Source organism: Trichogramma pretiosum, unplaced genomic scaffold (genome assembly GCF_000599845.2).
Source record: "Trichogramma pretiosum strain Unisexual culture from Peru unplaced genomic scaffold, Tpre_2.0 scaffold48, whole genome shotgun sequence".
NCBI classification, from domain to species: Eukaryota; Metazoa; Arthropoda; class Insecta; order Hymenoptera; family Trichogrammatidae; genus Trichogramma; species Trichogramma pretiosum.
Genome location: NW_019641228.1, coordinates 805,866 through 831,215, shown reverse-complemented (window position 1 = coordinate 831,215; position 25,350 = coordinate 805,866). Strand labels below are relative to the sequence as shown.

At 40.2% G+C, this 25,350-nt stretch overlaps 1 protein-coding gene across 1 annotated transcript in view; it reads right to left on the bottom strand.

Annotated features, from left to right (window-relative positions):
• LOC106648121 overlaps nt 1-25,350 on the bottom strand; it is a 131,616-nt gene that overhangs the window by 60,384 nt on the left and 45,882 nt on the right. Inside the window, exons 2-3 of the mRNA XM_023458307.1 lie at nt 14,705-14,912; nt 10,995-11,152 (exon numbers count right to left, since the gene is read on the bottom strand). Of these exons, the coding sequence (XP_023314075.1) occupies nt 10,995-11,152; nt 14,705-14,912 (366 nt within the window). The remainder of the gene's footprint in view (nt 1-10,994; nt 11,153-14,704; nt 14,913-25,350) is intronic.

Here is a 25,350-nt window from a genome sequence, read left to right as displayed (position 1 = left end):
CAGCATCTCCTCTGTTACTGCTACTGCTTTTTCATTGGCTTTTTTACTTCTCTCTGTGTCTGTGTTTGTGCAAAGTTCTCGAGGTATTTTACCCTTAAAATGAGATAAAAAAGTCCAGCGAAAGAGATGGTTTCTCTGCAGCTTTTATTGGGATTCTTACCGATAGCTCATAATATTATCGAAAGATGTAGTATCGGTGCGAGTGATGCGCAAGCTCGGCTGTTTGTTGTCACTTTATGAAATTGTCTCGCCTATTCGTGCTTAAAAAATTCAGCTCTATTGACTTCTGAGAATTTCAAAATTATTAAAGTATTATTCGCGATTCTCGAGGCTTGGTCTTGACTTTTTGATGACTTGAGATTAGACCTACTTATAATTAAAACCTGTCTTCTCAAGTATTTGACAAAGCTATTCTTGAATTGCTGCAAAGCATTTTATAATTCATTTATAAATTGTATTGTATTTATAAATTTTCTCAAGAAAAAAACCTAGTGCTGTTTTTTAAAACCATATGGGAAAATAGGGCAACAACGATTTCCATTGACAAAAGGCAAAAAGCAGAAAATGCTTTCGACTCTTTAATATCCGACAATAGTAGCGATGATGCAGCGCCCTATACGTTAGCGTTCATTATTGCGAGTGGGAACAGAAAATCGAGTCGTCAGCAAGAAATTCAACTCTGTCTCGTTCGTTCTTCATTCAGATTTGATGTATTCCGGAATCGAGAAGTCTGTATATGAGCATCAAAGAATAAGACACAATCATACGTATAGTGCGAATTTAATACTACATGCGCGAGGGAATCGGATCCTCCTCGCTCTCGAGAATCGAGAACGTGTACGTATACATATAGGTACGGCTGGCTGCAGACAGCGCAATCTATTGAGGCGCGCAAATACACGTGCGCGAGTCTCTCCTAACGCGTCACCCTCGAGTTCCAGTTACGCTGAATCGTCATTTTTAATAATAAAGTCGATGCTCGCGTAATCGAGATTCGCTGCGGAATTTTCATTTTTTCTCCGGGCAATTAGAAGCTCGACAATTGTTATAAAGACAAAATGCAGGTGTTTACGTGTGCTCGCGTAACTGAACACAAACGAGCGTAACTAGGTTCGTACAAGCGAGGTAAAACGGTAAACGAGTAAGAGCTTGTCTATGCACATCGAGACCAAGCCGAGGACGAGCCGAGCATCTGCAACGATGGTACATAGCGTGACATGTCATTAGTCTAGGTACTAATTCTTGCGCTCTTCTAACGTCATTAAAGTCTCTCTCTCTCTCTTGCTCTCTCAAGTAATTAAACTTTTTCAATTACGCGTTGCAGTTTTCGCCGCTGCCTTCATCGTCTGCGCTTACCGCTGCCTGTGCCTTCCACGCTGCGCCTCTTTTCTTTCGCCTACGCATGCTCTTGCACACCCACACATATACACGCATAGATCTTGGCATTGTTCGCGTCTCGGCGTGCGCACACAGACGCAGATACACAGACGCAGGCAAGAAATTCTTCGCCTTCTCTCCCCAGCTTATGCGGGTAGCTCGAACCGAAGGTAAATTCTCAGCGAGTATATATTGTCTATCGGTTGTTGCATGTACAGACACCCGCGCGATAGCGGAGCACAGCCTTATTCAGAGTCTACTGCAAGCACTTAATGTGTGTATGCGTCGTCTGTGCAAGTCGAAAACGCTAGGATATACAGTAGGTACGATCGATATACTGTTTCCCGACGCCGATGCTTCTGCTGCTGCTGATGCTGTTGCAGTAGAATATATGCATACATATATACATCCGTAAGCTTGCTTGTTTCGGGTTCCGAGTCTCAAGTTAGGGCAGATGGGAGGGCACGTTTCTCTGAGAAATGAACTTGTCAGCAATAAGAGATTCCGATGGTACGTTTCGCGAGACGATTGCGGGATTCCCAATGAGTATGATAATCCGCTTGAATTGTTTCGTTAGATTTTCCTTTGTATGCGTTAGTGCCATCTCTCTTTCCCTTTCTCTCGAGCAGTGTGCCCCACTTGTAGCCCAGTAAGAATGCGTACATGTAGCGAATCGCGATTCGTCAAAGCGTAATCATAAAAGCATATTGGCAAGACCGAATCCTATTAATAGTCGGGCCTTATTGTGACGTACGACAGTTCATTGTTTGCATCGATAAAATTTAGAGTACGAGTGAAAAACATTCTAATGCGCATCCAGTAAGGAGGTGGTTAATCTAGCTCAACTACTTGTATCGAAAATTAATTTATCACACCTTTATTAAATAAAAAAAAGATGTATTGTAACGCTAGAAGTTACAAGTATATTTACACTATTGAAGTGGAAATAACAGAATCAGCTGTCCGTTATGATTGACGAATCAGATGGGAGTAGAAAAAGGGCGCGGGTGGTAAAGGCAAGTAGAACATTCGTTTCAGCATTTGAAAATGTGTCGCGCTTTTGCCGAAAAAACATTCATTATATTCATGACTGTGCGGAATTCAAAGTGAGTAAGAGAGAGAAGGTCATGTCGGAATTCACGTCATGGTGTAGTAAACGACAAGTACTGCAGCTATACTACTGATACGGCGCTGCTACTACTGCTGCTGCTGCTGCTGCTGCTGCTCTCGTTTTAGCGCGCGCTTCTGCAAGCGCGCGTTCGATAACCAAATTTATTTTCACGACTCACTTTTTTGCCCGATCTCACGCGCTCTGGATATACCTATAGATAGCGTCACATATATAGGCATCTACAAAGTCGATGACTTGAAAAATACGAGATCGGTGTTGAATGGAGGCAACCTTAGGAAGTAGAAAAGGAGTGGCTGACTGGATATGGGCGGTGGCAGGGTACGCAAGAGAGAGAGAGAGAGAGAGAGAGAGTAAGAGCAAGACGGATGGAAAAGAGAGTCGTTCGCAATTGTCAGACTAAAAAAAAAAAAAAAGAGAAAGAGAGGTACGGTTCAGTCAGTTTCTACGTATGTGCCAGGCGAACTTTTTTTATATACTGCACGTACGTATCCAGCTAACGTATGGATGCACGTGGCGGGAAAAGTGTTCTCGCAAAAATTGGCGCTGATGTTGCGTCGAAGTGAGATCGCGCGTTCCTCGCAAAAATGCACTATTCGACGAGTTTCAAGAAAAATTCAATTTTTTTACCTCTAAGCAGATGGATTCTGATTTTTTCTTTGGGTGATGCTGGATTTCTGAGGGAAAAAATTATGTCAAGTATCTCGAACGGAGTACCGTTTTACTGGATTAATTTCCAAATTGCAATCGTCGTATTTTATAGTTTATTCGAAGGGAATACTGTTAATTCAAATAATTTTAAAATTAAGCTTAAAGCTCGATATTTTATCAGCATCAGTCCTGAAGAGGCAGGTAAACAAGTCGTCAAAGTTGACTCGGTCATGGAAGTGTGCGTTTGTACACTTCCATGTACTATATATTTTCTTAATAAATTCGACTTTGGTACTGTCTTTACTGCGGTTTTTATTCTTACAACATTGACTTGGAAGGCTTAAAGATTATTCAAATATATATAGCATATAATTGTACAAGCACCGTAGGTGTTTTAGAGTCTCATTCAATGATTAGCTCGTAATGCATCTTCAAATCCAGCAGCACCAAGGCATTCAACGGCACGTAAAAATTCAAAAAAATCAGAGGTTTGGCCAAAAAATATCACCGATCAATAATTCACGAACTCACGCAGAGCATGGCAGAGCCGGAGAGCAATCGGCAAGAATACGCGTGCGGAGCTTTTCTCTCCTGCGTTCGAGTGTAAACAGGAGCAGCGGCAAATCAAGGAACAGTGGTATGGGAGAAGAGGCTTAAAGAAGCTAACGCACGTGCGCAGCTCACGAGAACGAAACTCGAAGAGAGCGAGTGAGCTCACAGATCGAAATTTAGAAAATCCATCGTCGTCAATAATGCAAAGCCCGAGGAATTGTCTGGCGTCTGTGCCGTGTATATATATATATATAGGATCGGGAGCAATCTCGGCCTGCTCTCAGCTTAGATTCTCAAAAGTCTAGCGCAGAGTTTTGCACGTGCACGTTCCGCTTGATACTAAATAAGCAATACGATATACGGTGTGTGTCATGACTCATGATCAATCGGGAAAAGGCGGCGTACTATACGTTCGCGCAGAGAGAGAGAGAGAGCTCGCGGCTCGATGCGGGAAAACTCGCGTATAGACGACGCCGATCTGCAGCCGGGCTTGTAGCAGCGCTAAGTCGATCAACTTGGACGAATGCCATCTGCCACCTCGAGTCGTATACGCAGCGTATACGTATGCAACTCTCGTAGCCATGAACACAAAAAAAAGGAGGAGGCGAGGATCTGCGAGGAAGAGAGGGAGAAAAGAGAGAAGCACTGATTGCTACGAAGAGTTGCCGCGCTACTACTACTGCCGCTGTTATATATATGGGCTGCTGTGCCAATTTTCTAAATTGAGAAAAATCCTTAGCTCGCTAGGAGACGTTTCTACTGCTGCCTCCTACTACCTCCGATTACTTTTTTCGAGTGCTTGCATTTCACTCGAGCGACAAAAGAATGCATCATGGCTCTCGCTTCCTACACCCTATCGACAAAATGAATAAAGAATGCTGCTGCTGCTACTGGCTCTCTCTCTCTTTCTTTCACTTGCAAACTGTACACACTGTATCATCGCGCTCTCGGCCACTCAAACAATGAAAATTTATACAGCGCACTCGCAACAATATTAAGGTATTTTCTTATTCCTTATCTTCTCGATTTCTTCATCATCCACTTTCTCTCCCCTTTCTTTCCTACCCCACTTCTCCTTTCTTTTCGTGTGCCCGGCGTTTTGCTTCTTCTTCCTTGCCTTGCTTTTTAATCCGACAATATGCGCGATGCCATTTGAAATGGAAATAATTCACAAACACTTGTGTGCGCGCACGTTGCTATTTAAATACTTTTCAAGTTATTTATTTTTTCTCTCTCACTCGCAATTTTTTTTAGCTCTCACTCTCTCCATCCACTCTCTCATTCCAGCCGATTTAAAAGCTTTGCTCAGTTGGCAGTCGAAACAATTTCTCCCCGTACCTTCTTCCTTGTATAGTTTTTGCCTCGTTCTCTCTTTCTCTCTCTCTCTTTGCCGAAGCATTTATTAATGTTGCGCTCTCTCTCTCTTTCCTCCACTCGTCCATCGAGTTTGAACGTGAGTAACCTTTTTATTAAACGAGATTTGCTTTATCTTTTCATTTTCTATTATTCAACTCTTCGACTTGAATGACCAGGCAATAAATCTTCAAGTGGTTAATATCGAAGCCGTGATAAATTTTACTGTCAATCCTCGCATAGCGCGCTCTCTCTCTCTCTCTCTCTCCCTCTCCCACGCAACCCAAAACATTACCAGTTAAACTCTATCTCAGAAATATTGGCAATTCGTGAGACAAAAATTAATTTTATTTACATTTTCTACTCACCATTTCTGCTATTTAAGACTTTTTAATGAAGGATTTTAAATCTATGCTTTTCTACTAAAATTAGTGATATTATGGATTTAAAGTACTTTAAGCCAAGTTGAACTACAACCGGTAATTTGTCCCTGTTCAATCGAGAATAACCTCAACAAAGTATGAAATTTTCCGTTAAGGTAAATTGAATCAAAGTTGGCTGATTTTTCATTGCTCGCATGTTAATAACTATGACTTGATAATTATTTAAAATGAAATGTGGCATGCACATAGTTTGAGCAATTTTTGCTGTATAATTGAATGGATAATTCAGGATGTTGAACTCAAACTAATTAGACAAAAAATTCCAAGCAAGCCCTTTAAATGATTGAGTAAATTAATAATAAGCAATTGAAATCAAAATCGTTGCTTCATTTAGCTTCTCTGATAGCACTATTATTCGTTTCAGTAAAACGATGCCTCATTAATATAATAAAGAAGAACAAAGAAAAATGAACATTTGAAACATGAGAGCTTCAAGACGTAAAACAAAAGCAAATTTACTAAACATTTGGCCACAAGCTAAGTATAAAAGTTCGTTAGATTTCTAGCTGCTATTTTTTCTTTTTCTTGGATAAAAACTTTTAGCTTACTTATTATTTTTAATTTCTTTTTTCTTTTGATAAAGAACCTGGTAACGACGAAACAAAACGATCAATTTATAGCTCTTCACCCATCTCAACTGGAAACAATTTTTCCGAAATTTTCTCTGCAACGGTGCCAATGATAAACCGCTTTAGCGTTATTTCTCGTATTAACGTCCCATATATAAGAACATATTTTACCCTACAATCAGCATAGTATATCGGGTCGCACATTATTATACTCGCCGCATGCAGGGAGATGCATATGATTTATATCTTTTCCACATGCATGTGATCCACATATAAAGTGCGCCTATGTATTATATACAGATATATGAGTCATTTCACGTCAAGTCTCCTAGCGCGGTGCCCGCGCGGCATTATTAATCGAAATTGTTCAATTTGTAACTCGCCAGAAAAGCACCTAAATGCACCCAGAAAAAATATGTGCCATATGATTTTGATAGGAAATTTCCTCAGCTTTCCGATGATGAGGTCAGATTTTCCAAAATTTTCCATTTTCCCCGGAAAAACTTGACATAAACTTTCAAACTCAAATATCTCAAAAACGGCATTTTTAAGATTTTTTTAAATAGTGCCAATCGAAAGCTGAGGAAATTTTCTATCGATATGCAAGTTTTCAGAGAGTACTTTTGATAATTACTTAATGAAATACAGCGACGAACGTGTAAAAACGTGACATTTCGGCCCGTGCGGCAGCTGTTTCCGCGCGCAGTACCCCGCGCGGCGCAAAATCTCACGTTTTTACACGTTCGTCGCTGTATTTCATTGAGTAATTATCAAAAGTATTCTCTGAAAACTTGCATATCGATAGGAAATTTCCTCAGCTTTCGATTGGCACTATTTAAAAAAATCTTAAAAATGCCGTTTTTGAGAAATTTGAGTTTGAAAGTTTATGTCAAGTTTTTCCGAGGAAAATGGAAAATTTTGGAAAATCTGACCTCATCATCGGAAAGCTGAGGAAATTTCCTATCAAAATCATATGGCACATATTTTTTCTGGGTGCATTTAGGTGCTTTTCTGGCGAGTTACAAATTGAACAATTTCGATTAATAATGCCGCGCGGGCACCGCGCTAGGAGACTTGACGTGAAATGACTCATATACGTACGGGTGACGTGCACGAATTTCAGCGCGGACTAGCCTATCGATTCGAAATTTCCGACGCGCATGTCTGACAGTTACATGTCCGAGCGTGTGTACGCGTGTGTACGCGTGTGTAGCGTGTTCATGAGCAGCGAGATCATACGTCCAAATCGAGCAATTTCATATTACATTTTATTGTGCGCGAAATAAAATGCACTCCACGCATAGAAGCATCACACTCATTGAAAAATCGCAGTAATAGCGGCAATTACAGCATTAGACGCACGCGTGAAAGTTTATTTTTCACCACGCATGGCAGGCTTGCGAAAAAAAAGGGCTGAGCAAAAGTAAATCAAGAGCGCAGGTCGGTTGGCTGGGCTAGCAGAAGTAGAGGTGAAACTTTGTGTGTGAATTAAAACTTGGAGAAAACAACGAAACCTTTAATTTACCGAACAAGAGAAGGTTCGGCATGTATACGTGTACAGGCTCGAGGAATTATATATATAAAGCTTCAGTATAGGTAGTTGTGGGGTGCAGGCAGTGCAAACGAGAATTTCTGGCAGTAGTGTACGCAAGTATATATCTATAAAAGACGGCTATATGCAGGATAGCGGCAACTCGAGGGAGTGAGAGCCGCGAGTATAAGAGAAAACGAGGAGTTACAAACTTAGCTTTGCTGCTATTGCCTGAACTTCCGCCCCACACAGTTCGTTCGACTCTCTCTCTCTCTCTTTCAGTCAGGCAGTGCAGTATTATTTTTCTCTCGTTTTCGCGAGCTCGCGCGACCCAGAGGCTGTATCTACCCCATTCTCCGTTCGGTTGAGTTAAGCTCACTTAATTAAAAGCAAAATCCAATAACGAATTGTTCTTCAATTAAACTCGCGCGTCATCTCAATCTTCGTGCCTCGTTCATCTGTCTTTCTCTATCTCTCTATCTATTATCAATCAGTCGAACACAATCGATGACGATGACGAGTGTGTCAGGTGCAGCGAGCGAGCTGAAGCTAGTGACGACCTTAACGTGTGCGACGGGAGCGATGACAGCCCCGCATGCCATCGTCCGATATCAAAGCCGCACGCAGCTATATATATACTCATAGCTCTAAATAATGCGAAGGAGCTGGCACGCACGCGCGCAGACACAATGTGGAGACAATAGCTCGAGTGCGAGGCACGATGAAAAAAAAAAAGAACGAGCTAGAAGCTAGAGTCGGGCTAGCGGGAAGCAAAAAACAAAACAAAAAGCAAGAAAGAAGAGAGCCCGCGCACAACGTGGCCTCTACATATATCTATACGGTGGAAGATGAGGAAGTAGTCCGCAAATAGATAGCCAATAATCGGAGCACGTGCAGCGCGTTAGTTCACGATCTGCCGACTGCAATTTCATTCCACATCGCAGCGGCGTTCGGCGCGGCCTGATGCAGTTCTCTGTCTATGTTTATGTGTGTGTGTATGTCTGTGTGTGTGCCGCTTGCACTGCGCTGCACACTACCCTTCGTCCACATACTCGCAGCTATATCGCACTTATATATCTATATAGACTAGCACACACGGCGTTCCCAAACTCCTGAATTCACGTACGAGTTGACAGCCGGATATTGTTGCTTCGCATCTATATACGAGTTGATGTGCGCCAGTTTGTATGTGTGTGTGTGTATGTGTGTGTGTATGTGTGTGGGAGTGCGCTCTGTAACTGCTCAACTACTATATCTGTGTTGGCCTGAATCCGCACCACTACCGAGTAGCCCCCGTGCGTTGCGGCAAAATAGAGAATAATATTGTTTGTTCCATAGCGTCGGTGTGTGCGTGGATTCCACCCTGGCAGGGTGCACGTGCACACAGGCACAGTCACGAGCCAGCGACGATGACAAGCTGCAAGCCAAAAGTTATGTTTTCGCTCCGTAAACTTTGTTACTATTCTATTTTCTGGTCTCTGCTCTTGTGTTATATTTCGCCCGCGTTATGTATACGTATTATCAAGAACAATAAAAGCGAGCCAAGGAAGCTATAGCTACTGCCGGCCAAAGGCTCGACGACACCGCGGAGGGCTCCGATTATTGTGTTATTCTTTAGCGCTGATCAAGCGCAATTTTTTCTGTTCCGACCGAGCAAAGAGCTGAAAATTTGATTTATCGTTTCTCCTCTTAATAACGTATACAATTTTTTGGCCCCAAGTCGCAAGGGAATTAATGAGCTTTATCAGCAAGACATTTTCTTTTTAATTAAAGCGACTTAAAAAAGAAACGAAAAAAAAATTGAGAAAAGCTGTACGAGTATGATCCTCAAGCTCGTTTGGAAATGACGTGTAAATATGAGAGAGCGAAAGAGAGCGAGGGAGCCAGATTTCATAATGACGCTCACACGGGCGGGCGTATCACTTGATTGCACGACATTGTCTCATAATAATATTCGCGCTTGTTCCGTACAAAGAAACCATTTAGCATTAAGGGAGAGCTCGCTAAGACTTACGATTCAATGGATTCTTCTATTCATTATCATTTGACTATTAGCAGAAGGGCTAACTAGCGAGATGGCCAAATTAATTTTCCAAGCTTGTAATTGCACGGTATTGACGGAGTATTTCGAAGATTTTCAAAGCTTTTTCGTTGTTAAATCTCAAGTTTTAAGAGCGATGAAGGAATGTATATTGACGCTTTTAAGAAAATATTTAGACTCGCGTCTGGGACATTTTTTACCTTATCATTATGAGTAATTGTAAATTTTAGTGAAAATGAGCCAACATCGGAATTGTAGCGTGAAAAGCCATTTAAGCGATTGTCTGGATGAAAATCAATATAAAAAGTTAAGAAGAATAAGAGTGCAAAAGTCCTTCTCGTACACTTTTAAAAGATAAAAAAGTCCTTATCCCCAGCAGATGTATAAAGTCTTATCTCGGCGTGAAAAAAACTTTGTCTCTGTCTCTCTGGCTGTGCTTCGAGAAAATGAGAGTAAAAGCAGCGGCACAAACCCAGCGCAAGCACTTAAAGAAAGGAAAAAGAAAAGCACTTTAACTAAAGAATTACTGAATGCGATTAAATAGTTTTCATTACAGTGTAATTCTTATTATTTCGTCCTATTATCATATAAATACTAAGGGTCCAGGCCCCCCGCGCGTTTACCCTCATGTTTCAAGATAACATATACAATATTTTTTAGTCTACATTGGACATATAAATATCTTATTATGTTGAGCATATAAGCGAAGTCGTTTTTTTTCAACTTCAGTAGAGTACGTTCTTCAAGTTCCAAGAAAAGCTTATATGTAATTGCACGCATTTTGTATGCAATCGACCAAAATTAATCTAAATTTCAGTAATTTGTCGGAGATTTTTTTTCTAATACATGACTATATTTTCTATCATGCGATAAGGTCTCATTACTAAAGCGGTTTTCTTTATCATTTCGGTCGATGTATCCGAATGCACTTTAAGGCAATTGCCATGTAATTCTACAAAATTATTGTAGATTTTAGTAGTTTAACTAACATTTTTTTCATGTTATTAATAATATCAATTAATACTTTTGTAATGCTAACAGACAATAGTATAATACATTCATGAAGTCAGATTACAGTTATAAGGCCATGTAAACATGATTAGTTTATTTTGTAAAATAGAAAAATATATATTTTTTAAAATAGAAAAATTATATCGCTGGGATTTTGGTACTAAATTTCTATCTTTGATAGAAGCACCTGGGTGGATACTCATTATTCGCATATACATCTTCGTTGAAAGTTACGATGTACGAGTAACTCGACTACTCAGCAAAGGTGTTGAATGTCAAAAGTATACTTTCATATTATAATATACGCGTACGCATGTGTATAAAATGAAATAGTTACCTGTGATGTTTAGAGTGATATGTTGCACGTTGTTGCATTCACGGTTGACGGCTAAGTAGGTCACTTCGCATTTGTACAGAGCCTCGTCTTCTAGTGTCAGGTTGGAGATTTTCAAATAAGACTTCGTCATGTTGTTTTTTGGTACGACCATTGACATTCTGTAATTAGACGTTTTATGTTTAAAATTTTGTATACATTTATCAGATGATCTATGTAGTATATTAAATAGAAACATTGAAAATTCAGGAGTAAAAAAATGTTAGCCTCAAGCTTTTTTTCTCTTAGCGTAACACTTTTTTATCTTCAATAGGGGAAAAAGTTTTAAATTCGAAATCCGATGATGATAGTTATGTTTCGACCCTTAACTTTTTTCTTTTTTCTTTTTACACATTGAATGCCGTTGAAATTTGTCGAGCTTTTTATTGGAATCATCAAAACTTTTTTAGCTCCACGATCCCTTCAATACGAGAAGATTGAGCTAGTGAAATTCGCCCAACTACTGCAGCCCTCGCGCGCAGGCAAGAACCATCGATTTTGTTTCCTTTTTTATTCGGTACGTTCGTTTTTCTCTTTTTTTTTATGAACGATGCACAAATCGTTAATTGCTTTTAAGTTTTCGATAACGCAACAAACTGGAACTTCGGATCGATATTTGGATAAAAGGTCGTAGCTTCAATGCTATTTGCTCCGAGACTTCTCACTCTTTTTCCAATTTTGCATCGTATAAACTCTAAATACAGGAGAAACGTTCTGCAAAGATAATAATAAGAAGAAGGAATAAAGATTGAAATAAGAATGAAAAAAGGTTGACAGACGCGAGAGCAACATGCGCAGAGAGCAGCAGCCGGAAATTATCTGCTTATATTATTCACGTAGTTCGCACAGTAGTGAGATGAGATCGCGTTCAAAATTACTCCAAGCTCGTTTAATATTGGATTTCATTGAATTGAAGGCATGTGCTAAATCGAATCAAAGTTTAAATAAAAAATAATCGATCGATTATCCTACTTACACACGTATGTGCATGCAATCTCGGTAGCCAAGTTTTCACTTAAGCTTCCGTATCGTGTACAGGAGCTAACTGAACTGCACTGCACTGTGTACACAAGCCAAGCGCAATTCTTATCTCGTTTTTTTCCTTCTTTCACTCTAACGTGTATCAACGTATATCTTCCTTGTGCTTTGCGCGTGTATGTGCGCACGTCTCTATTTGGCTCGTCCTCAAAGGATTTGGGCGCGCGCAGCGATTCTCTACGTGCAACGCTAACAGTGGTATCGAGCCTAGCTGCAAGTCGACATACAGAGAGAGACAGAAAGAGAGACTCTTTGAAATCGATAGCATGTATGCGTGCACGTACAGATGAACGCATTCAACTATTACTGCTCGGCTTTCTTATAAACCCACACGTAGACAGGCAAGGCATTCTATACTGTGAAGAAAAACATCGGATTGTCTCTCTTAAGAGCGTAAGCTTCTAAGGACGAAGGTGTGTTGTGTCACTGTAACCATGGAGAATTTGGCCTATTTTGTTTATTTTCTAAACACGTTTTGAAGTTTTTCTGGAAGCGCCGAAGCGTTAAATAAGTTTTGTGGTAAAAGAGGAAATAAATCGTTTATATACCTTTGAGGGATGCAATTTGATGTATTTCATTTCTATTTGCATTGGTTTAGCCACATTATAAGTATGCAAACGAGGCACAGAGGAATGGGAAGGAAGAAAGAAATTATTCGATGGACACATCGCCGCCCCAGCGCGAAAACTGCACTAATAAATGTGAGTGGCAAAAACGTGCCTTAGTTCTATCTTTTTAACGTGATATAACATATACTTTTTAGCACAAGACTAAAACACGTTTTTGCCACTCAAGTTTATTAGTGCGGTCTTGTATTGAGGCGGCCATATGCAACTGGAGGACTAAGGTAAAAAAGGCAAAAATTTTTTATAAAAAATAATAGAATCTTGTATTAAATTCACTGCACATTACGAACTACCACTGCTCCGTATGAAAAAGTATAGTAGTACCTTTTTTATGCCTCTTATAGGTCATTTTAAAATACCATAAAATAAAATTGAAAATGATTATTCAAATTTTGCGTTTTCGCATCACTGCTCGACTGCAGCATCTAGAATTCAATCAGCTGCTACATATGCGTTGTGCAGCTCTACGCTCGGAGCGTTCGTGTTGCAGCACGATGATATCCCACTCCCGCGCGCATGCAGAGCTCGCTGATGCAAACCGAACGGTCAAGCGTGAATCTCACGAGGTAGCTTGGAACTCGCACACATACATTAGAGCTCGGTGCTATATGCAACTGTTGCGCACACTGTTACGTGGCCTATCGTGTATTTGTTAAATTTGTTTCTGTAAGCAAAGATTGTTTATACCTTACTGTCTTTGCTCTGTCCTAATAGATGCTCAAAATAAATACCTTTATGAATATCGCGGGTTGACTCTACCGATGCTTGCAAAGTAAACTTGAATTAACCGACAACAACAGCAGCAACTTAAGATTAACTGATAAAGCTGAAATTATATATAAATGTGATATCAGTTACACGTGAACTGCGTTGGCATCAGGAGCAGTAGCAGCAGTGCATGATACGTTACGTGATTGCGAGCAAATTAATATCTCACGTGTTCAAACTGGCGGTGGTATATACCGCCCGCGGTATTTAATGCTAATTACGAATCAAGCATGACTATATATCAGCTGACTGGCCCTGCCAGTACATGTATACGTGCAGTCTCTCTTTGATTTGACGCAACTCTCGCTGCTGCTACTACATGAATCCCTATACTGTATACCGAATGTATGCGAGCGAGTGCACGCGGGAGCCTAGTACAATGCACATATCTCTGCGATCTCGCTCAGCAGCGATTGCGCGCGTATTGAATGCTGTGTGAACGGATGTATAATATTGTACGCCTGCAGTGTCACTGCTGTTATACACCCGGTGACACGTATATAATTGCTTTACACAGAGAAAATTAACTCGGCTACCCGTAGTCATCGGGAGCAGACGTTTATTACATGTGCGCATGTTCGCTCACATTCACCTTCGCACCCAAACTGCACTGTTGAGCTCGGCGTTTTTTTTTTTGTTTTTTTGTTTTTTTTTTTTTCAAAAATTGTGACGCGTAATGGATCACGAAGGCTTAAATTTTGACGGCACTTGTGAGTCGATTATTGGTTCTCAGTTTGAATGCGAATTGCAAACACGCTCATTTTATCATAGTAATTAAGTAACAGCCAATTATAATTAAAGGCAATCTTATGTACTGTCGCACGCTCACTCTGAAAATTCATTTGCTAAACCTAATAACAATAATGATTCGATGCCAGCAGTTGAGACGCTAGTCATAGTAATAATAACAATAATAATGATAATAATATTAATGATCATGATAAAGCAGCGAGTGTCGTGCAAGAGTAGTTAGGCATGAAAGTTTGTCTGCGGCAGGTAGCTGTTGCGAAGTGGGGGGCGCAAGACGCAGCACAGCGTGTGCAGTCGGAGCATTAGAGCTTCGTTGGCTGCGCACAGCAGCGCTCTCGGGCTTCCAAGAGGCCAACGTCGAAGTCGTTGTAATAATTAGTCGCTGGCGCGGTGGCCTGGCGTTTTCGGGAAACTTTATTACGCGTACATCGCGAGCTTAAAACGACGACTACGCGACTCGGCGTACAGGACGACCTAACTAGAGCTACGTACCTCGAGGCGACCTCGTCGTTGGCAAGAGTCATCTCGCCCTCGGCGCTGTAGACAAAGATTCTTTCGTTGCCTTGATACCACTTGATGCTGTGCAAGCCGATGCACTGGGGCAGTTTGAGGATGCACGGTAGCTGTATCTCCGTGCCGTACTCGGCGTGTTTTGAACTTTTTAGCCATGCCTCGCTGCTGCCGACGCTTCCACCGCCACCTGAAACGACAAAACAACGCCCATAGCTTTAGATACATAGTCAAATGTAACGAATCACATTGATCAGTTTTTTATTGTTCGCTTCGCTTTTTATTGTCCCGTTTGATTATAAACGCGTAAAGATGTGTGCGCACAAGGCTTTGTTCATAGATTTTTCGGAAGTACTGGAGCTTGAATACGATCATCTAGATTAGTCTCTATATAGAGGCGATATTTCTGTGCGAATGCTCTGACCGTTGCATGCGGGCGGAATGCACACTATGCACGCACAAGCGAACATTTTTTATCTCCTCGTGCGTCCGTGCGTGCGTGCGTAAGCTTGTGCGCGTGTAAAGCCAGGAAAAATAAAATATTGCGTGCGGTGCGCGATGGTTGCGACCAATCTACACGTTCGGCATAAAAATTGTTGACTGAAGAATGCGCGATCCCTACACACAAATATAGCTTCGCATGAAGCGTGCCAAAAATAATCACGACTGTACGGTTGCAGCACACCGCGTGTGCAACCACAAAAATTGAATAAAAGAACAATCAGGTATTATGATTTTTCCATCCCTGTCTCTCTGTCTCTCTTCCTTTTTCATTCGAATCGTATAATAAAAGCTCAACTGCCAGAGTATCACGCAATACCTCGAGCGTATAATTAATTTACAAGAGACACGCGCGTAGCTTTAATAAACTAAAAGAAACTTTGAAATGTTTCCAGTTTTTGACGCGAGGCAAAATGCGTTGGAGATGAGTGCAGCGACAACAACGATTAACATTAGTACTCATTTTATGCAAATGTATGTAGTATATAGTATAGTGGAGAAATATACTGGAGAACTAGTCGAAAGCTGCAAGCTCAAATCAATAACCATCCGAACTCGCGAAGCTTTCACACACAAACAGACGAAAGGCTCGAATAATACCTATGCAATCCGTATTTAGAGCGGGTGTGTGGGTGCGCAGAGCAGACTCGCGATACACAATGCTCTAATCAGCTTATACACTCCTGTGCACACATACATTCAGCCATCCACGCACATCCATGCGCGTTGTATACGAGCGCCTAGATGCATTATACATAGACAGTGTCTACCGCGCTTTAGATGTGTAGCAGATAGAAAGAGCTCGTAGAGTACTTCGATAAAGAGATAGAGAAAACGAGGCAGCTCAACTCAATCGAAACTTGGCCTCTCCAGCGTATATATACGTGTAGCTTTTCGCTACCGCGTGCTGGTATCCTCATTTCGTCTTTCAGGTCTCGCCCTGCAGGAGGGCTTAATAATTGAGACTAAAATGTATCGCGCGCAAATGAGGGCCTTGCTGAGCTATACCGGGGCGTAATATAATTTAGAGCCTCGAGTGAGCTAGAGCGTATATCGGCTCGAGCCAGTTATACTCAGCTGACAATTCGGTATGTGCAACAAGCGATTCGTTGCGCGTACGCTCGAAATGCACAAAGCTGAGGGAGCTCGAAGGAGCCACGTGACATGTTTATGGTTTCATGTCGAGACCAAAGCTGACTACGAAAATTGCAACGAGCTCGACTGCAATGGCTATTTTCAAGTTTTCTTTTGAGTTCGCGGAGTGTTATATTAATTGCTGGACGAGTTTTGAACGTACAAGTCGCTGATTGAAATGAATATTCAGCTTTGGAATAATCCTTTGGTGGATTTTTGACCATAGTTTTTCGCGATGCATTGATCGATGGATTTCATCTCGTATCTCGCAGATCGAATAACCACAACGGCTTTTCATCAGTCTGACCGTTTGACCGTTCAGTCATTGTTATTCACACGGTGCAGTCGCAAGTGGGCAGCCGAGAGAGATAGAAATGCTATATTTCCAGAGGCCATAGAGCAGTGCACCTAACGGATTGATCGGTGGCACGCACGCATAATGTGTATCGAATGATCGCCGATGCGCGATAAGAGCGGCCGGGTGGGAGCGCGCGCGTATTAGGTGTCTCTCGCGATGTCGTGATAGTAACGCACACTGCCGAGCGCACGCCGTTCTCGATATCAAAGTGAAATACGAAGCGGATGCATACTTCGCTTTGCTTCTGTTCTGTGCATAGGGTTAAGTGTGTGCGCGTATGCATGTGCGTGGCTGAAGGCAAAACAGATGTTACATTATAAGCACGCCTGTATCGGTTGCGCGAGTTCAGTCTATTCTGCATATTCTCTCTCTATTTGGCGCGCGGGTGTGTGTCTGTATCGTGCACCTGACTTACTCGATACTCGCTCGCTGGTGCAAACGCTCCAGCGAGTAAGTAAGGGCTCACGACGCAGCCAGCGCATTATATACATCTTAATTTCCGTTTACAGATCCAAAGACGTAGATATTCGTGTATGAAAGCCTGATGAGCTTCTGTGCACTATATATCATAAGCATTGATTCACTTACACGACAAAGTGCGTATATGCACACTGGCATGCAAAATGTTGCCCTGATCTTTATTAATGATGTGTTCGCAGTTTGCATCGGGCGTCAGAGGCTTTACTGGCTTTTTGTTTCGAGATCACTGGAGGAAATAATGGAATTTGCCTTTGAGGAATGGAGAATTCATACAAAGTAACAAACTGACAGTCGGAAAATGTTCAATTTTGGCTCAAGTTATTTCGGTTTGCAAACCGTGTTCTTTTTTGTATTTTAATTTAATATTTACCTAGTGAATCAAATATTTACCACCGTTTAGAAGTAAATTCATTAACAATCTTTTCAGTGTGTGTGTGTGTGTGTGTGTGTGTGTGTGTGTGTGTGTGTGTGTGTGTGTGTCCACTAAACTGTTCCTTAATTAACACTTTTTCACTTTTAAAATATCACGTCCGTGAATAATCGATATAAGTCATCTCAATTCGAGCTCTCTATGTCTGCTCTGCTTGATTTGTTTTTAGCAATAGTATAGTGAGAGGCACGATTCTGACACATTGACACAGGCAAATATATCCATATTCACGGCAAAACGTTGTCATTCATTGATCCACGTGAAGGAGAGAGAGAGAGAGAAAGGGAGAGAGAAAAAATTTATATGTTTTTTGGTAGAATCGCGATAACGAAATGTACCCGTACAGAAAGGGTATCTATCTATATATGCGCATGTGTGAGGGTGAATGTAAGCACATGTAAATAGATAAGTATATGTCACCTTCATACAAACACGCGACATAGTTCTCTCAATTTTTCTGCTGCCTGACATTTTCTTTTTACGCGTTGAAGCTCGAAAGACCAGACTGTATGGGACGTGAAATTGCCACCGCACATCCTGACGAGATTTTATTTTGTTTATAGTAGTCTATACACACAGCGACGCACACGTATACGCATTCACATTGCGCATTTCGTGGTATAATGATACTTTTATTTCTTTTGCCTCGCGTTTTTCCTCGTTCATCATTCAGCTCCCTTTCTCCTCCTCTACGTATGCCTCTGCTTTTCTCAACGCGTATGATGGGTTTACCTACTCTTTTTTCATTTCCATTTTTCTTTATATAGAATTAATCTGCGCTTGCAACGCGAGTTTAAACTTATTTCCCAGCAGCCGCTGCTTTATTACGAAAAGATTTTTTGCTCTTTATACTGTAACAGTGGTGGAATGATGCTGCATATAGCGCAGATGTAAATCTGTGATTTTTGTCAATTAGGCACGCTCGTATGCAGTGCTTTCAGATTCGGCTAATTTCAACGGGGAAATTCATAAGCTACGACGAATTTCGTAATTGCGTAGAAATTCAGCAATGCAGGGCGCATTGTAAAATAAAAAATTTGCTCGTTGGGTGCTTTAGTGCTGTTTCTCATCCAATACAGTCTGATCCGCTTTGTAAAAAAAATAAGAAAAAAGAGATGCTTATAGCAAACTGTGAATCGAGCCAAGCTCCGCACTGGTACATCCCAGCCGATTTCAGTATACAGTAATGTACACGAGAAACAAAAAATTTAGTAACGATGCTTCTTTTGGAGAAAAAAAGGCTGTATATGATCATTCAGGATGCACTTATGCATTTATAAATAAATATCGAACGAACATGATTTTAGAATTCGATCGATTGAGCCACAGTAAAACCAGAAATAATACTTGGGAAGAAATTGACCTTTTCAATGTGTGCAAGACACGTACACGTAAACACAAATCCACTATCCACACCCGTACACATTCCTGCACACAAACATACTCGTATGCGCACTCGTATTCACGCATACGTATGCGGCTTCCATGAGTATGCTAGCAGCAAACAAAGCAATAGGTTTTTCAAAAACGCAGTTGCACCTCCCTCACTAGACTCCTACACACATGTACGGATGTGGGCATGTACTCGCGCAAACACACACATAGCCACACATACACATACATACATGACGTAGTGAATCGATGAGCTGTCGCACTCATTCATCTTCCACCTCTCACTTTTTTTCTCATTCCCGCAAACCGATGCACATCTAGGCACATGGATCGACATTTGTCTATCCCGCTGAGTTCCGGAGATGTTGGTCTATATTTTTGCCGTGCCTGCACAAAAATACGATATTTTCTCACATTTTGCATGGCTGCGTCCTCGGTGCGAAATATACAACTCGCACACAGACACAGAGGGCGCATGTGGCCCCACGTGATCAGACTCAGTCTGGCGTCGAGCCAGTTTCGTCGCAGTTTCTATGCTTCTAGAATTTACCTACTCGTGCTAATATATAATGGTGGCGGTCGTCAGCTCCCCCTTGGCCCCTTCGCTTGCGCAGGGCGCAGCCTCAGCTAGTACGGAGCAAGAAACGCATTATCCCGAAACAACGCACAGTTCGCTTCGATAGAAGCGAATCACTACTTTGCGAGGTAGGAATAACGCAAAACCACTAGCTGCTCGCTGCATACTCATATACAAAGAAGCGCGCGGCGTTTGCACACACATACGCAAACACATTGAAGCGCATATACACAAATTGAGATATAAATATACATTTATGCGCATGTGCTATGTTCGCGCGAAGCCATGCGTGGGTGCCGTATAAGATGGTTGTGCCATCCGTATGTGCAGTGCAGCCACATTTACGCTCATACACATACATGTGCCGCTGTTGTGGTAGAATAGCAATTTTAAGCTCCCAACGTTGCTACTGCTCTGTGTGCGCGTGTTGCTTTACACTATAACCAATTTCGCTTATAGCAGCCGCCTTCTCGTGCACCCGCACCCGCTTCACCACCACCACCACCGCCGCTACCGTTGCACCCCCGACTCGGCTCTCTTTCACGTCTCTCGGCTTTATTCGCGCACGAAGGTGCTGGAAAGTAGTATAGGTAGTATAAGCTTAATGGAGGTGACGGCACGTATAATAAATGCGGACACATACACAGCGAGTCGCGCTAAAGCGCAACCCGTTACGCCCGCTATATGTTTTAAGCGGATTGTGTACTTTCGTCGCTTCCGATGACAAAGAAATGGAAAAAAATTTCGTAAACATATAACGCGATTTTGTTTTTGACTGCGTTACTGCTACATACAATACAATAAAAAATCGTAAAATAATCGTATAATAAGCTTCAAAGAAAGCTGTTGTGACGATTCATACTTGATTGCTCTCAAGTATGCGTTATTCATTTCCTAATAAATGACCCCCGTTAAATTTATGCGATTATATTTAGCCTTTTATTTCAATATTCATGGCGATTTTTACTATAACATCGGTTCGTTACTACTTTGGAGTTTATGGTGCTAGATAACCGAACTCTGCAGAATGATCGCTATTACATCTGAGAAGGCGGTGCCGGCTTACTTCGTAAAATCAAATGAATCCCTCATAAAACTCTAGTTGAAGATATCAATTATATGATTGCATACAGATCTTCTCAGCTAACGTATCCTATTAAGTCAAGTTTGATAAATGGCGAAGAAAAAGCATGAAAGTTTTTAAGAGATGCTTGTCGAGTCGATACACTTGATTTTAATTGAGCGTGGTTAAACAGTATAGACAGATAAGTCTGGAATTTGAAAAGCATCCAAACGCCTGGAAAACTAGCTTAGCAGTGAGATGCGAAGCCAGAATGATTCAAAGAACTTTTCAAGGGCTTTACTTTTAAGTGGATCGCTCGTTATACTTAATTCAACGATTATAAATACTCGAAAAGTCAAGAAGTAAGCAAGGGAAGGCAAAACAAGCGCGCCTCTTCTCCCACCTTTTCTTAACTAGAGCGAACTGATGAAGCGAGCGGCGCGCGGCTAATGAACCGATTGACAGTCTTGCCTCGGTTTCGAATTTTGCACTGGAATGAGCAGTCGAGCACGACATTACGCCACGCTGTACAATTGCAAAACGAGAGCCATTTGTCGAACGGAAAAACGTTTGAAACTCGAATCTAGTAATAATTCAAGTGAAAATGATCAATATTTGGTCAGACGAGCACTGCGTACGGCAAAACATGCAGTCAACGAAACAATGCGTGAGAACGAAAATATTTCGATAAATTTTACTGTCTGTGAATCAATTGATGAAAAGAAACAAGTCGTATATATGCAGCCTGTGATGTATTTACGTGTATCAATACACTGTTTGAATTTGTATACGAGCAAGTTTTATGAATCTGAAAGTACATATAGATATTGGGCTGGCGGAATATATCGCGCACGCGGTAGTTTAAAAAATACTCTTAGCATAGATTGAAATTCGGTTCATTTTGCAGATCTGTACTGCAGACGGAAGTTGAGTAAAAAAGAGAATCACTAGGAGAAGCAGAGAAATATTTCATGCGCATATACTTTATTCTTTGAAATTCAACTATATGGTTATCAGTGACTGTTTGGCTTATCACAGGGGATTGAATAAGATAGAAGGGTTAAAGAGTTTGATCTTCGCTTTGAGCAGACACGTCTGGAATAAGAGTTTCATCTCCTATATGTGTATAGCGCTGAACTCAAAGTACGTCAAGGTGAATTTACATGCAAAATTTGTGGTGTATATGTTATACACGAGCATTGAGAAAGAGTAAATCCCGTAAGAAACAATGTATTTCTGCTGGGACCACAAGATTTGTCCATTATTAGAATGTTTTTGCCAATTTAGGTTGTCCCACATAATTATTTTTTACGCAGCAGCCACAGCGCTTTTTATCTTCCAAGATGGATCAACGACACTTTCGTAATCGGTGTCCGATTATATTTGTGCATATAAAACTACGACTCAGACTTGAATATAGCGCCATTTTTTCTCTCGATGGCGTGTACACCAGAAGAAAATACAAATGAAAACAAAACTTGCAGTGTGCCAATGAACACGTAGATAAGTTCAAAAAGAATTTGAACAAATGTCGAGTTCGTGTTTCCGACACACACGCCGAGGCCATCTACTATTCGCTGCTACTGTTTACGGGAAAACGGGGAAAGAGAAGCTACTCTTATTTGTGGATGATACATTTATATATCCGGTATTATTGAACCCTGAGATAAACAGATTTCAAGACCGGTAATCTTTAAACAGCGAGCTATGTCAATTAGGGTGACTAAATTATTTTGTTTCGTACTGATGAGTGAATAAATCATTTTTCTCGTTACATGAAAGGTTTTTTTTTTCAATTCCAAATGAGCGAATTGAATTGCGACAACAAATTTCATTGAATCGAAAAGCGCGATTTGTGGCTCATATTTTATCAATCTCTCGACTGACTTCAATTTGCCTTTTCTATCTGTGAAAAGACTTTTTTGATTATGAACTATCAAAAAAGAAAGAAAAACTTTTTTCAAGTAATAATCCTGAATATAAAAGATTCGAGCTTGGTGTGCACGCCTTTGAATGCGATGAATTCATTGAGAGTAAATCGTGTTATAAATTAGTCGCGTCTGTGACGTGGATTATGATAAAAGTTATCGCATGAAAAAAAAAAATGAAAAAAACACGCTTGACAACGAAATGACTACGTGGATAAAAATTCATGTGGTCTTGAGCATTCAAACACGCTAGTTGAAAAACAATTTTCTTCATTTCTATTGTAAAGTGCATCAACTTGCAAACTTCGATGAGTATAACGACTCAGTTTTTCTTTCTTTTTCTTTTTCGATACAGTCAGTTCGAAGCAATTCGATCTAAGGGGAAGAGAGGCAGCGTCAGAAAGGAAGTAAAAAGTATCTTTGTGGTTTAAAGTGTAAACGCTCAACTTACGCAACTATGTGCATTCTGACTTTCATTCCGAATTATTTTTTCTATATTCGCAACAAAGTATTTTTTTCATTGTAATCTTCATTTTTATTCTCTCCTTCGCGCTCATTTTTTTCTTCATCCTACCACATTACGTCGAATTGAACTTTTAATTTTTTTGCCCATCAAACTTTCTTTTTTCTTTTTACACGAGCAAAAATCTTTGAATAGAAGTGAATTGAAACTCGTTGGGTCTCTTTTTTTCTCTCTTACCTTTTTTAATTTTTTTAAATCTTATTTTGCAGGCAAATAGACCTACAATTTTGTATTTTACGATTTGCATTTATTCAGAATTTAATTCTTGCAATTAAATTCCAAGGTTAAAAAAAGTAGTGGCATTGTATCTTTTTGTATTGATATTCAATTATGATTAATTTGTATCTATGCAACAACTTGGCTAAAAAGTGAAGCACTATCTTCACTTCAAGAGAAAATCTAACTGAAAACTTAGTTTATTAAAGCTGTTTATTGGCAGCAGAAGTCAATATGAAAAAAAAACTCCATGATTCTTCGTCATAATAATCCGCGACTATACTTTAGATGTAATTTAGAGAGATTACGGGTAAGTCGTTAAAGCTTGAGCAATCTAACAAGCTCCTACGATACAATATTATATTCACAGGAGATAAAAGTCAGCAGGCACCGTGAACACAAGATTTATTTTCCTTTTGCAGTCCATACTTTCTGAAACTTTTTTTTTAAATTAACTGGCCAGTAAACGAATATTTAAATACGAATATATGAACTTCTATGTGGACAGAGTTACATTCTTACTCTTTATCTACTATTATTTACAATATGAGAAAAGTAGATTATTATATCATACTGACTATTTCCGTTTATTTTTATACGGATTATATGTGCCCAATCTTGAGGCATATTAATGTCCTTGAATAAAACTAAAATTCAACGTTTATATTTCAGGCACGCTCGAATGTGTGCATGTGTGTTTGACGAGGTAAGCATCACGATATTGTATGAACGAGAAAGCTTGGAGCAGGCCTCGGGCGACCATTATCTTTATCTCATTTCCACAGAATCTGTAGCCATTTCTCTATTCTATTTCTTCTGAATATTTATACTTTACACCATTTTTTGTAAGAGGTAACTTTTTTCGAGATGAAGTATTCGATCACAGGTTTATATTTATGGGGTATAAATATTTTATAATTTCACTAAATACGCAATATAAATTCAAAACACATAAACGCGAGAATTTAGTTTTTTGTATTTATTTCAATTCAGACAAAGCTTCATCAAGTTTAAAGTGGTTTGTATGGGTATCATACGATGTCTTCATGTCAGTTGTAATCATGTTAGTTATTAATTTTAAGATTAGAAATTTTAAGATTAGAAGATTATAAATATTATAATAATGCAGATAAGCAGTAATATTCACCGTGAAAATTATCATATCTTATGATAAATTACTACGCTACACATGCATATCACGATAAAATTTCAGATAAATATGTCTTATATTTAAAAAATTTTCATTATCAATTTCTGCGCTTCAAGTTTTAATGAAATTCTGAGTATTAATAGTTGCGAGTTAGCTCAAAAGCCTGTCTCGACAAATTTTTATGTACAACTTGGGGTATGCAAATGGAGCCAAGGGCGCTGCTGCTCTTCCTCTGAATAAGAAGACTTTATAAATCATTTTCTGAGGAAAAATATTTGTCATGAAGATACAGGCCAGAAAGTGTATCTTGAAAGCTGCCGGTTTTATCTTTGACACGTGCTCACAGTCACTGCAGCTGCTGCTACCGTTACTCGCACCATTTTATACGCGAAATAGCAATTTTAGCCGCCATGTGCGAACGCGAGAGTATAATCTCGAGTCATATAGCTACGTCGTCGCATAATCGATGAGAGACAGTCGAATCAATCTTACTTTGCTGATAACATTTTTTATTTAAAAGACCGAGAGAGTGAAAGAGGCGAGAATTTTTACTGGCACGTAAGAGACTCAGCGTTGGAATATTTATTTTCTAAACGACGAAATGGGTTAACGTCGGCGCTATGACGTAATTTGAGCTGGGAGCTTTTGTCCTCAATTTGAATCGCTCATACTTTTAAGTAAATTATTCAATGTCAAAAATACAAATTCCCTTGAAAGTTTTTTTTTGAATCTCATTTTATCATTTAATGTTTTCGCGAACGCGAAAAATTGTTGTAAAATACAAACTACGCAATATCAACTGGTTTTTTAAAGTAATCGCGCATACTTGAATTTCATTCAACGCATTAATAAGCATTGCCAGTGAAGTAAGTATAT